This window comes from Mustela lutreola, chromosome 3, assembly GCF_030435805.1.
Source record: "Mustela lutreola isolate mMusLut2 chromosome 3, mMusLut2.pri, whole genome shotgun sequence".
Lineage (NCBI taxonomy): Eukaryota > Metazoa > Chordata > Mammalia > Carnivora > Mustelidae > Mustela > Mustela lutreola.
Window position 1 is genome coordinate 128,379,121 of NC_081292.1, and position 15,439 is coordinate 128,394,559.

General features: G+C 33.2%; 1 protein-coding gene across 21 annotated transcripts in view; it reads right to left on the reverse strand.

Annotated features, from left to right (window-relative positions):
* Positions 1-15,439, reverse strand: part of ORC4 (origin recognition complex subunit 4) — a 107,571-nt gene that overhangs the window by 31,198 nt on the left and 60,934 nt on the right. For all 21 annotated transcript variants that reach the window (XR_009351842.1, XR_009351841.1, XM_059166801.1 and 18 more), the window contains 4 exons: positions 15,191-15,239; positions 13,552-13,703; positions 11,136-11,309; positions 3,805-3,891 (listed from right to left, as the gene is read on the reverse strand). Coding sequence is in view for 19 of the 21 variants with exons in the window: in XM_059166801.1 (XP_059022784.1) it covers positions 3,805-3,891; positions 11,136-11,309; positions 13,552-13,703; positions 15,191-15,239 (462 nt within the window). In the remaining 2 variants the exon portion in view is untranslated. The remainder of the gene's footprint in view (positions 1-3,804; positions 3,892-11,135; positions 11,310-13,551; positions 13,704-15,190; positions 15,240-15,439) is intronic.

The following is a 15,439-nucleotide window of genomic DNA, read 5'->3' on the forward strand; positions in this document are numbered from 1 at the left end:
CATGCTACTGGAAGTCCTAACTACAGCAATCAGACAAGAAATAAAAAGCATCCAAAGTAGTTAAGGAAGAGGTAAACTTTCACTATTTGCAGAAGATATAATATTAGGAATAGTATTAGGATGGAAAAAGTCAAAAAGTCATTAGAACTAACAAATACTTAGGTAAAGTTGCAGGATACAAAAGTAACATAGAGAAGCCTGCTGCATTTCTGTACATTAATAAAAAGCTAGCAGAAAGTGAAATTAAGAAAATAGTCCCATTTACAGATGCATCAAAAAGAATAAAATACCTAGAAATAAATTCAGCCAAACAATGAGGTGAAAAATTTTCCCTCTAAAACCAATTAAGACACTGATTAAAGAAATTGAGGATGATAATAATCAATGGAAAAAATATATATGCTCATGGACTGGAAGAACTAACATTGTTTATATTTGTTCTACCCTAAGCAATCTATAGATTCAATGGAACCTCTATCAAAATACCAACAGCATTTTCCACAGAACTAAAACAATCCTAAAATTTGTATAAAACCACAAAGGACCCTGGAAAAGCCAAAGTGATCTTCAGAAAGAACAAAGCTGGAAATCTCACAATCCCAGATTTTAAACTATACTACAAAGCTATAGCAACCAAAACAGTATGGTATTGGCATGGAAATAGACACAAAGATCAATGGAACAAAAGAGTGAAACCAAAAATAGAGCCACACATTTATGGCCAATTCATCCATGACAAAAAAAGGCTAGAATATACAATGGGGAAAAGATAGTCTTCAATAAATGTTGTTGGGAAAATTGTACAGCTACATGCAAAAGAATGAAACTGGACCACTTTCTTACATCATACATAAAAATAAACCCAAAATGGATTAAAGACTTAAATTAAGGCCTGAAACCATAAAACTCTTTAAAAACAAAACACTGATCAGTAAACACTTAGATATCTGTTTTAGCAATATTTTTTTGTTAACTGTCTCTACAAACAAGGACAACAAAAAATAAACAACTGAGACTACCTAAAACTAAAAATACTTTTGAACAGCACAGTACAGTACAGGGAACCATCAACAAAACAAAAAAGTCAATCTAATAACTTCTCCCATACTTGCAAATATATCTGATTAAGAAATTAATGCCCCAAATATAAAAAGAACTCCTAGAACTTAATACCAAACCTGAAACAGTTGGATTTAAAAATGGGAAAGGAGCTGAACAGACACTTCCAAAGACATACAGATGGCCAACAGACACATGAAAAAATGCTCCACATCACTCATTATCAGAGTAACACCAAAAAAAAAATCACAGTGAGATTACCTCACACCTGTCAGAATGGCTAGTATCAAAAAATGTAAGAACAATAAGTGACAAGGAGGATGTGGAGAAAAAGGAACCCTCCTGCTGTTTGTGGGAATATAAATTGGTACAGCCAGTATGAAAAATAGTAGGGAGATTACTCAAAGAAGTAAAAACGGAACTACTATACAATTCAATTCCATTTCTTGATATTTACTAGTAGAAAACAAAAGCACTAACTCAAAAAGACATTTGTACCCCTATTTCATTACAGCATATTTACAAGAGCCAAGATATGAAAGCAACCTACATGTCAATCAACAGATGAATGGAAGAAGATGATACACACACAATGAAATATTACTCAGACATAAAAAAGAAAAATGAAATCCTGCCATATGTGCCAACATGGATGGACTGAGGGTGTATTATGCTAACAAATAAGTTTGACAGAAAATGACAAATACCATATGATTTTACTTACATGTGGAAACTAAAAGCAAAAACAGACTTACAAATACATAGAACAAACTTATGGTTGCCAGAAGGGAGAGGAGTAGAGATGGGTCAAATAGGTGAAGGGGATTGAGAAGTACAGACTTCCAGTTATAAAATAAGTTAAGTCTAAGAGACATAAAGTACAGCATAGGGAATATAGTCAATTACACTGAAATAACTCTGTAAAGTGACATATGGTGACTATACTTACCACGGTGAGCATTTTGTAATATATAAAAATGTCTAATCACTAGGCTTGTATGACTGAAACTAATGTAATGTCAACTGTACTTCAAAAACATTATTATTCAAAGCCCTAGACCAAACCAAAAAGGCAGACCTGTGACTTGTATAAGCTTTTTTTTTTACTAATTGTTACTGAATAATTAACCAGTTCAGGTCAATATTAAGTGACAGAAGTTACCTACTTTATGTTCAACTGTACATAAAAGAAAAAAATTAAAAACCAAAATTATACCTAGAGACAACTTTTCATGTAGCTGTTGCCTTTCCAACAATTTGAAGATTTAAGTGTAATTTTCCTAACATTTAAATGTAGTTCTTAAATAAGGTAAGCAGAGTTAGCGGATGAAAATATATATTTGGTTAAACGTGAATTCCAGTTAAACAATGAGTAATTTCCAAGTGTAATTAAGTACCATGTAATACTGAAGAAATATTTATACTAAAAACTCTCTCTCGTGTTAACCAGGGCCCAGGGTCCTTACTTGAACAGAAGAGTTTGGAAATCCTTGTCCTTCATTCCCCTACTGGGAGAGAACCTGGTTACACAGTAACTCTTTCCCTTATTCTTTCCCTTTACTCTTATCTTTACTATAAAGTATTTTTGACATAAAAAGGCAAAATAATAATGTATTGGATATCTACAACTACTTCCTGAGCTTACAAAATATAATCTTAGAGGATCTATTTCTTTGGATACTCTATTCTTCCTTATACAAAAAAACCATGTTGTTATTTTTCTACTACACATGTATACATTCCTAGACAATGCAGAGTAATTTCCAAATTTTATATAAATACCATATTATACTTCTACAACTCTTGGCTGAACACGTACTCTGAGAATTTATAATGTTGAGGTATTATTTCTAGTTCATTTATTTTTTCTGTTGTATTATATTCCTTAATGTATACTCACAATTTATTAATTCTTTCCCTTATTGATCGATATATGTCATTTCTTTTTGCAATTATAAACAAAGTTGCTGCAAACAATCTTTCCATATCTTCTTGTGCATCAGAGTTTCTTTAGAAAACTAATTTGCCAAACTGTTTTCCAAAGTACCTAGACATACACTACTAGCAGTCATAAATTTTAATAGTCACAGACATTTACTACACCATTACAGATAAACTTACCATTAGACATAAACATATTTCTATATACTAAGAATGAGCACATTGAAAACTTAACTAAAAACAAAATATTGGGGTGCCTGGGTGCCTCAATGGGTTAAAGCCTCTGCCTCCAGCTCAGGTCATGATCCCAGGGTCCTGGGATCGAGCCCCGCATCAGGCTCTCTGCTCAGCGGGGAGCCTGCTTCCTCCTCTCTCTCTGCCTGCCTCTCTGCCTACTTGTGATCTCTGTCTGTCCAATAAATAAATAAAATCTTAAACAACAACAACAACAACAACAGGATATCACTTAAATATGATATTTACAAAATATCAGTTCCACAGAAAATTAAATACTTAGGTATATATTTTAAACATATACCAAAAAACAAAATAAAACAAAAACAAAAAAATAAAAATAAAAAAATAAATATAAACAAAACCTGTATGGCAAAAATTATAAAATGATAATTAAACAAATCAAAGAAAAACTAAATAAAAGGAGAAATGTACCCTATTCTAGACTGGATGATTCAACGTAGTAATCATGTTAATTCTCCCAAAATTTATCTGTAAGTTTAATCAATTCCCAACAAAATACAATTACCTGATGAAATAAAATGAGTATAACAATAAGAAAATACAAACCAACAGCATGTGTAATGACCGCAGGTTTTTGTTGACATTGAAATGCTTTTGTAGTACTTCTCGCACACTTCTATCTTCTGTGAGACCCTAGAGAGAGAGGCAAAAAAAAAAAAATCAAAATAGGTTAAGTAACACGGCGGTTTAAAACCTAACTATAATGTGCCTCACTAGTTGGTGTACCTCATTAACTCTGATATTTATTCATTATTGAATAGGTGTTGGTTTTATTTGTAGAAACAAAAATCAAAACGAAACTTCCAGTCTATTGTTTTCTTTTTATCCCTTTATGTTAATTAAATACACACAGAAACAAAACATAGTACCTGCTACCCAAACTTTCTGGTCTAAAAAGGCAAACCATATAGTCATACCAGTGGGATGATCATAATTCAGCACAAAACACAACAGAGAGTAAAAGTTACCATATTTGGAAACACAAGGTAAAGCAGTAAAAAGAATGCTTAAATTTTATGAGTCATTAAGCTAAAAAGAAAGTGCGTTCCAGTTATAGGGAACAGTATGAGCAACGCTGAAAGATCATGGCATATACTAACAGAAAATGAGTAGTCATGTAACCCTGAGTTTCAGTTATTGGTGAAGTGATTTCATGGAAAGACAATGACAGAAAAATCTAATTGTAGGCCACTGTAACTGTCCATATAAGAGACAATAAGGGTCTGAATTAAAATAGTGTGAACAGAGAATTAAGACATTTATAGAAGACATGGTCTGAAGGAGAGTCAAACGGTGATGTGTGGAGAAGCAAGGGCTTGAGAAAGGGAAGAAAAAAATCAGAAATAATATTCTGGGGACAGAACATTCCAGGAGGAATGAAGAGTGAAATGTGGTCAAGAAGTGAAACTTGGTTATTAATATTAAAGAACAAAATAGAAAAAGAGCAAAGAGACTGAGAAAGGTACTGAAGACTGGAAGAGAATCCAAGAGAGGGCAATTAAACCAAGGGAAGAAAACTTCAGGAAGGAAGTAATGATCAACAATGTAAATTACTTAGTATAATTAAACAAATATATTTGAGAAGAACTAATCACACTGGAAATTTGGAGAATAAGGTCCTTTGAAAAAGCAGTTGTGACTGCAGTGAATCACAATTAATAAAAAATAAAGTACACTTGGTATTACAGAAAAAATTAGATGTACAAAGAGTAAATTCATAGCTGACAGAGCCAAAAACAGAGTGGGGAAGATTGACATAAATTTTCAAAAATCATCTGTAACAAATGAGGATACTTTTTCTTAGAACAAACAAAAAACCTCGAAAATCTTATTTTCCAGAGGTAAAACTGTTATATTTCTACTTCCACTGCAAGAAGATCCAGATTCAGGAATAAGTTCTAGTATAATGAAATAAAGTTTTATGCTTTCATTAAATACATTATCCTAGTTATAGTCCTCATTCCTTTGTCATTATTTTCAGTATTCTCTCTGAACTTAACAGCATGTATTTTTTTTTTTTTGAGAGAGAGAGAGAGATGACAAGTAGGCAGAGAGAGAGGGAAGCAGGCTCTGCTGAGCAGAGAGCCAGATGCGGGGCTCAATCCTAGGACTGGGATCATAACCTGACCTGAAGGCAGAGGCTTAACCCAATGAGCACCCAGGTGCCCTTATACATATCTTTGTATCATAAAAGGATCAGATATTCTCTGAGAGTACACAAGATGAACACAAAATAATAAAGCAAAGTAGTACACATAAAAAACTTTTGGGAATTAATTGCAGTTTTATTAAAACTATAAAAAAATTACCTGGCACAAAAATATTGGTAGAAGAAATTTTCTCCCTAAGAATCAATTATTTTTAATAACAGTTAACTGCTTTTCTTCTACATGATGCTTCAAAAGGCTAACCTATACTCTGCTTGTGTTCTTAAATTTTTAGAGGTCTGAATCCAACTCCCCATCTTTCTTAAAGCTATCACCTTCTTGCTTCCATAATTACTTAATGTGCTTTAAAAATAAAAAGTCTAAAAGATCTATATATGTGAGCCATTAAAAAAAAACCCAAAAAACCTTATTAGACTTTCACCTTGATTCCAATACTATAAACTACTTGGAGATAAGGCTACTATATGATAGTCATTGAACATATTAGATCTTGGGTTTTGAAACACGACTAAATTTCTTATTTTTCTGGACTGAAAGCTCCCTTATAGCTCGCTCAGGAAATGACACAAGAGAAATAAAGACAAAGAATGACTGACTGACATCACCCTTATAGGAACATGGGGAAATTCCCAGAAACAAAACAGATCTCTCCTGTTATTCAAGGAAGCTGAAATACTGAGGTTTCACTGATGAACACATGAGTAGAAGCTGCAGAAGCAAGTTCTTATTGTACCAATGTTACAATTTGCCTGTCTGGTGCCCTCTCCACAGGCAGATTCTAAGCAGAATGTAACAGAGTTTCACTAGTATCTCAGAACTCATGATGCTCCAAGGATAACTCAGTGGCAGCAGGATATGTACTAAACCTCCTAGTCAGTTCCTGGCGAATCTTCTCACCTTCTGTTAACTAAACCGGGAAGATTATGACAATAGGTAAATATTCCTTGAACTTAGTATAGTTATTTGAGGGAATTTGCTTTGAGAAGAATTAGTTACGATCCTTTAAAATGTTCTTTCATACAGGGATTTCTCCTTATACTGTCATGCTGAGATGTTGTTTACTCTGCTTAACTAATTTGTACCACTAAAACATTCAAGTTAGACAGTATGTTCAATGCTATCCCGAAAATATTTCTTGGATGAGATTCCGCAGGACCTGTTATCTATACCATTGTTTCTGTTTTAACCTTGGAATAAGAAAAACTTGCTGGGTAGTCAGTACTGTAGTCAGTACTGAGAGAAAGGATAGCTCCCTCAGGGTAAACCCCCCTTTCCTGGGCAAGGCCTCTGGCCATGGTGCTGACATATATTTCAAGTGAAGCTCACCATTAGCATACCAAAAGGAAGCGGCAAATGAGGGCGGGGACTAAGGGAACAAAATACTAGACCTAAGAGACAAAAACTGCAGTGGTACTAGTTCTACATTATAAAAGAAATGCAAGATGGTAAAACAAAAAAACAAAACAAACAAACAAACAAACAAAAAACCTAAAAAACAAAAGGATAGTGCTCACATTCATTTCTACCATCTGCCCCCAAATTCAGTAATACAGAATCAGCAAAAAAGGATCAGAAACCTAAGGGTTAGCCACCTTCCTGCTACATGGTTACCATTTTCTCAGTCATCCAGAATTATGCTTCACCAGTAATCCTTCTCATCTAATTGCTTTATATACCTACTTGGATTCACAGAATGCAATATTCTGTGAAGGACTGAAAGACAGGTGTCAGCACTGTATCACCTGGGCTAGGTAGTCATTTCAGGAAAAGAAAGGGAGCAGAGACAGAAATAAAAGTTGTGGCAAAGCAAAGATATTTAAATATTATGAAAGACTGCATTTGAATCTCTAAAGCAGTCAGAAAAACATACTGTTGTAACAAGATAATCAATTCAAGTGAAAAGTGAAAGTCTGTGAGGCACTGTAAGGTGGATTCAGAGGTCAAAGATGCAGAGCTCTGCTCCACATCAGGCCTAGGTAAAGAAAGGGACAATGTGGGAGTACCAAATATAAAGGGTTCCTAAAGAATAGAATCTTATAATAAGAGTATCAAAAAAACTTATCTGGGCTAAAAACATCTCAGTCCCAGACAAGATTAATCTGAGGAGAAGAGGAGAAGGAAAAATCTACACCTAATTATATCATAGAACAATATCTGAATTTTAAGGACTAAGATAACCATTTTTACACACAATTCTGTATAGTTATACAACAAAAAAGAATATAAAATTGTCAATCAGAACAAAACAGAAAAGGTAAAACAAAATAATACACAAAGTTCGAACTCCTTCTATAAAAACAACTTTAGTATGCATAATGTTTGAAAGGCTATAAACCAAATAACTACTCTGTAGTATCAGGAAGTAGAATGGGCATATATATAAGGCAAACTTGTACCTTTTAACATATATTCTTATGCCCTGACTAACTTTTAGTAATCTCTACACCCAATGTGAGGCTTGAAACCACACAACCCCAAGATCAAGAGTTGCATGCTCTTCTGACTGAGCCAGTAAGGTGTTCCCTTGTTCAGTGAACTTTTAATTTTAAAAAATGAAAAGTGCTAAATTAATAGTGCTTAGATTAGCAGATTATATTTTATAATCAAACAAGAATCAACTTTAAGTTTTGCAAGATGAGTAAATTTTGGAATATAGTAACCGTAAAAACGTGACTATGGTTTAATACAGTACGGTACACTTGAGGTTTGCTTACAAGACAGCTCGTAAGTATTCTCACCTCTTCCCACAAAGGAAGTAAAAAAGAGAGAAAAAAATAAGAGAAAGAAAATGGTAACTACTGAGGTGATGGATGCCTTGAATAGCTTCACTGTGGTATTTCTTGATGTATATGCATTATGCATATCATAACATCAAGCTGTCTACCTGAAACATATATAATTTATTTTTTCAATGTATTGTCAATTTATTTTGTCAATTGTATCTCAACAAAGCTGGGAAAAATTAAAAAATAAATAATAAAAAAATAAAAAAACAAAATAAATGCAAAATTATTTTTTGGTTGAATTTTTTTTAAATTTTTATCTAGATTTTTAATTTCTTTTCAGCGTTCCAGAATTGTTTCACTTTTAATTTGGTATTGGTATTTAAGATCAAAATCACGTCTGCTTTGCAAATCAGTATTTGTATATCCGTTGGATAAATACCCAGTAGTGCAATTGCTGGATAGTAGGGTACTTCCATTTCTAACTTTTTGAGTAACCTCCAGACTGTTTTCCACAGTGGCTACACTAGTTTCAATTCCCACCAACAGTATGAAAGGGTTCCCCTTTTTAGATGTCCTCACCAACATTTGTTGTTTCCTAGGTTAATGTTAGCCATTCTGACAGGTGTGATGCGATATCTCATTGTCGTGATTTGTATTTCCCTGATGATAAGTGACGTTGAGCACCTTTTCGTGTATCCATTAGCCATCTGTATGTCTTCTTTGGAAAAATGTCTATTCATGTCTTCTGCCCATTTTTAAACTGGATTATTTGTTTTTCTGGGAATGGAGTTTGTTAAGTTCTTTATATATTTTGGATTCTAAGACTTTATTTAGCAGATATGTCATTTGCAAATATCTTCTCCCATTCTGAAGGTTGCCTTTTAGTTTTGTTGACGGTTTCCTTTGCTGTGCAGAACTTTTTTATCTTGATGAAGTCCCAATAGTTAATTTTTGCTTTTGTTTCCCTTGCCTTAGGAGATTTATCTAGTAAGAAGTTGCTATGGTTGGTCAAGGTCAAAAGAGTTGCTGCTTGTGTTCTCTTCTAGGACTTGAATGTTTTCCTGTCTCACATTTAGGTCTTTTAGCCATTTTGAATTTATTTTTGTGTAGCATTACTAACAGTAGCCAAATTATGGAAAGAGCCCAAATGACTATCAGTTGATAAATGGATAAAGTAGTTGTGGTGTGTATATAAAATGGAGTATTATTTAACCATAAAAAAGAATGAAATATTGCCAGTTTCAACGGCATGAATGAAACTAGAGATATTATGCTAAGCAAAATAAAGTCAGCCAGAGAAGGACAAATATCATTTCACTTACATGGAATTTAAGTGTAATAGAAGAAAATAGGAGGGAAAAAAAGAGAGACAAACCAGGAAACAGACTCTTTTTGTTCATTTGTTTTTTTTTTTTTTTTTTTTTTTTTTTTTTTTTTTTTTTTTTTTTTTTTTTTTTTTAGATTTTATTTATTTATTTGTAAGAGAGAGAGAGAGTGAGAGCAAGCACAGGCAGACAGAGTGGAAGGCAGAGTCAGAGGGAGAAGCAGGCTCCCTGCGGAGCAAGGAGCCCGATGTGGGACTCGATCCCAGGACGCTGGGATCATGACCTGAGCCGAAGGCAGCTGCTTAACCAACTGAGCCACCCAGGCGTCCCTGTTCATTTGTTTTTAAGATTTTATTTGAGAAAGAGAAAGAGTGGGAGAAAGAGGGAGAGATAGAGAGAACATGAAACAGACTCTGCACTGAGCACAGAGCCTGATGCAGGCACAGACCTCATGACTGCAAGATCATGACTTAAGCCAAAACCAAGAGTGGGACACTTGAATGACTGAGGCACCCAGGTGCCCCTAGACTCTTAACTATAGAGAACAAACTGAAGATTGCTATAGGGGAGGTGGGTAGGGGTTGGGTTATATGGGTTGTGGGTATTAAGGAAGGCACTTTTTGTGATGAGAACTGTGTGTATATGTTAGTGATGAACTGCTGAATACTACACCTAAAACTATTATTACATTGTACATTAAATAAATGGAATTTAAATAAAAAGTTAAAACTATAATAATAAAATAATTACTGCTCTGACATAAAAATTTTTTTAAGAGTCAGTGAATATACATTTTGCAACTTTAATTATCCAAAGATCTAATCATCCTCATCAATATTTAATATCATAGACCAGTTTTTCCCAATTCATTCAAAACCAAGGATTCTACACTATTTTCTACTTTCAGAAGACCCATATTTTTGGAAGATTCTACCATGTGGATTTATTCTGCAACACTGTTTTTCAATTGTGTTATTAAACACAGTCCCATACATATATTCTTTCCTTTCTCTCTGCCAACTGAAAACTCTTGACAATGTAAGATAAACTTATGCTAGTATGTTGAGTTGATATGACAATGGTCTACATAAGTTAGGCTATTCAATGTAAGTGTAGATAAAATTACAGAGTCCACAAGGTTTAGTAAACCTTTATATCAACATGTGAGTGTGCGTGGGTAGCTAAGACCCTGAGAGCTCCAGAGATAAGATGAGATTCACCAATATATACAATACAACTTAAAAGACCCAATGAAATAAAAGCTGAAATTGTATGAGAATCAGGGGTGGAGGGAAAATCCATACTGGATAATTAGTTAGGTATGAACCACTAAGCTAAAAAACCTGCTAAACTAATAAATAATGAAAATAATATTTTTATAATATTCTAAATATTAATAGAATAATCTAAAATTATAAGACCGAACAAAAAATCTCATTAAAGTTCTTTTGAGAGAAAAAATTTAGGGTATGACAAATGTCTTTTAAAGAAAATAACACAAAGTATATAATTTGTATTAATACAGTTTTATGCTACAATAACATGAGAAACTTTCTGCTAATTTACAAATTTGTTTAAATTTGTAGGTTTTTATAAGCTTTCAATGGTACAGTAAGCACAAAAATTATTAAAACATTATTGCCTCTGTTCCAACTTACCTGAACATTCTCATTCCACCTCTCAGTGAAGATCTTGTCTGGAAATTCTGCAGGTAGAGATAATTGTTCTTTAAATATTTTAAGATACTGTGGAAATCCAAATGAATTCATTAAATGTATCTGCCGGTGAGAAAATCGTGACTTTACTCTTTTTTCTAAGAGTTCCAAAATATCCTTAAAAACAAACAAAAATCCATATAAGGTGCATGTTAAAAAAAAAATACCAATATTAGAGGAATACATATTTGAACTATCACTATAATTAACAATGCTTAACCTGTAATACACAATTAAGCATTTTATTCAAGCCTCCAAAAACTCAGATCATTGCCTTCATTTCCTCACAGTTATGCAAGTCACTTTTAATAATCCCGTTCTAAGCATCTGTAGGCCTGGTGATGTCATGCCTTTTTCCTACTATGCTAGTCTCAGTTAAAATTTAACATTTCAAGCCAATAATAATTGCAAAAAAAATGTGACTATTATTGAATAGTTCTCTGCCACAATAACACTAAAAATTTCAATAAAGAATTTCATATATTCTATGAAAAATTCATATTAAAAAAGAGCAAAGTTCATATTAATTGATGAAAATTTAAACACTGTTTTATATAACAAAATCTCAGGAAGTAGCAAATGTAATGGAGAAGAATTGTTTACTACCTATAAATTCAAGCTGAAGCCATGCTGAACTGATGGAACAAAATACAGGAGAGGAAACTTACAGGAACACAGCATGACACTGTTAAGTTATTCTGTCTTTTGACTTTTTTACAGTGATATTTTAGAAACTACTTGCATTTGTGCTATTTTTCCTTAAGAAGTTAGGAATCAACTTTTTTTTTTTTTTTTTAAAGATTTTTATTTATTTATTTATCAGAAAGCGAGCGAGAGTGAGTGTTTTTATAGGTCAAAGAAAAATACAGTGCCAGCATAATTAAAAGAGAGTGAAGTTTTATGTTCAGAAACAGCTATATTATAAATTTTCTATTAATGAGTAGCTCTAGATCATGCATGTACAAGTGGCTAAAAGCAGTGTAAACAACACTCTATGCCAGCAATAATTAAGAGCTTGAACTTGGGAATGGAAAGAAGGTGGAGGTAAAAGGTACTTTAGTTGTGGACAGTAATGACTGAAGTTTGCAATGTGGAAATAAAGGGAATAGTAAAAAAAAAAAAAGAACTACTTTCACAGAGAAGAGGTTGTTTGCTAGCAAAGTCACTAACCCAACTATCCTTTCAAACACAGACATACAGATAGACCTGAACTGCACAGCTGGAAGAATTATACTATAGAATTTTTAAAGGCCTATGTAACACTGCTAAAGAGCACCTGATTCTTTATTTGGTCCTTCAATGGGTCAGTAACATTTGCCACTGCTACTTCCACCCAAAGGTATATGTTTTTTTTTGGCAAGAAGAAGAAAGATGCTTCCTTAACTCCTGTGGTATAACTGCTGCCTTGACAAGAAGGAATAAAGATAAAACAAAGAGGCAGATGTTTTATGGGGAGGTTTATTATGAAGGCATATATTATAAACTCAAGAGCACTAGGGAAAGAGGACAGAGAAAAACACTCCACAGAAAATCAACACTAAAAGGAAGGCTGTTGAAAGATGACTCAGATTATTTCACTTTTCTAAAAAGGAAACTGCTGCAAGAAAGGAAAAGAAGTCAATGGGCCTGACCACAAACCTGCCAAGAATGAAGGAGGGAAAAGAAAAATGAAAACAAACTCATGGCAGCCATCTATGAGAAGAGAGAGGACTCTTAAATAACAGTTTTACCTGAATTCAGTAAGAAAGTTTATGATGTAAAAGAAGATTAAAAAAAAAAAAAAAAAGGCCTGTGTAACTATCTGAAGTATATAAGATTCACAATGCAGAGAGTTTTCATAATGTGATAGTGACACTGAGAGCTATGGTTAAAATCATTCTAAAATCACCCCCAAGAAGCAAAGAAGCCACTATCTACTGTTGACAGATTGAGAGAAGTAATCCCTTCCATTTCTGGAGATGACTACTTACAAAGATGGGATACTATTATTTTTACTCGATTCTAAGCATTTTCAAAATATAGGAACAATCTTAAATATAGAAGTAAAAACCATGGATGATTTTTATAAAATAGTGATATGATTTTCTCTCTACTTGCTAATGTAGAAATTACACTAGCATAATCTGACTTCACATTTTTTATTCAGTGATTTAACTGGAGTGAGAGAGGTATTAGTTCATGAGCATGTGTCATAAATGTTTTGTTTTCTTCAATCTGAGTTGAAAAGTAGGATCAATGTACCAGGCACTACTAAAACACATCTAAAAAATTTCTGATATAATGACCTACATAACTGATGATATCAGTAAGCTTTAATTTTCTAAATATAATCAATTTTTTAATAGAAAGAAAAACTTACCAATCTACATGTAAGACCAATTACTGCTAGTGGAGTCTGTGCAGACTGTGAAATGTCAAACAGATTATAGAGGAGTGTCTGGTTTTTATGATGAGCAAAAAGATCAAATTCATCTAATATGAAGATCACTGGGCAGCTACTAGACCGGTCACCTAAGATAAAATAGGAGTTTTATATATTAATAAGCAACTACATCAATCTTTCTTAAGTTTCCAAATTATTTACTGTATTTTAGTGGTTAAAACTCAATTCAACAAACATATATTGAAAACCTAGTTTGTGCAGGATACTTACCAATGCTTACACATTTATTCAACAACAAAAACTTATTCAGAGGACAAGACAGTCCTTACTCCCGTCAAGTAGTTCACAGTCTAATTACAAGACTTTAGTAGTTTACTAATAAAAAATTAAGAACATGATTTAAATAACTAGACTGATGTTTTTAAAATTATGCAAATATAATCTTCTATCATCAAAAAATTGACAGGGATCTCTTAACACCCACAGAAACCAAAATACTTTGGGATTTATAATAAAGGGAGTCACTAACTTATGAACAAAGCTTTTGCTTCAAAAGAGATTTGTTTAGTTAGCAGAAATGCAAACTGAATCTTCCCAAGTACTTATAATTTTTATAAATAATCGTTAAACCACAAAATTTGACCAAAGCCTCTTTTAACTCCTAACCAAATTTTTTAAAGCCCCCCCAATCAAGTTTTAATATTTCAGGAACAGGGGAAAGTTCATCATGACTCTGTGAATTTATTTTTCTCATTACAGTGAGGGAAACCATGAGGGCAGACGAATCACTATTACCTTAAGTTAATCACTGTTACCTTAAGGGGAGCCCCAGGCAGAGGGAGAAGCAGGCTCCCTGCTGAGTAGGGAGACTGATACGGGGCTCAAATCCAGGACCCTGAGATTATGGCCTGAGCCAAAGTCAGCAAAAATAACCAACTGAGCTACCCAGGTGACCCTATAATCATTCTTTTAAATCTGGCACTGTTTAATCTGGAACTCTACTCATTAAAATTTACCCTAGGAAATAACTAAATGATCATCTAAGCATTTCTTCCTAATTATATACAAAGTGAGAAATCAAAGTTCATAACTGGTAATTAATAACATAATTTATTATATTTTAAGTATAGCTAACTTATAAAATAGAATATGAGAAACATAAAAATGATGATATAACTCACTATTTACTGACATAAATGAACAAGATATACATTATACAATATGGAAAATCATTCTATCCTTATAAAAAATTTTGTCCATCTGCATCACTGATACACTACAGGTGAATAAAGATATGAAACCGAATGTTAATTGGGATAATCATAGGGTGGCTGGGTGCTCAGTCAGTTAAGTGTCCGACTCTTCATCTCAACTCAGGTCTTGAATTCAGGGCCATGAGTTCAAGTCCCACTTTGGGCTCCACGTTGGGTGTGGTAACTTCTTAAAAAATAGTAATGATTAGGATAGTCACTATAATAGTTGTGGGATTACAGTGATCATTATATTATGACTTTTTACATTATCATTTTTGTAAAAATATGTAATGCCTTTATAATCAGGGGAAAAATAAAGCTAAAAGATAACTTTTAATGTTATTAAATATGCTAATACTTACCTTTTTTTAAAGCTTCCAGAAGAAATGAAAGGTTTTCAGCAAAACTTCCCTAAAAAACAAAAAAAGACACCATAACTAGAAGTTTAATGAAATAAAGAATAAAAGCGAACTATCTGATTCTTAGGCATTACATAGACACTATGTATCTATTGTTTCCTAAATTAGTCAGTGGCCAGATTCTGAGCGGGAGACTTCCATGTGCACCATTAAAGACTCAAATATAAAAGGAGAGGTGGCATTGTACTGAAA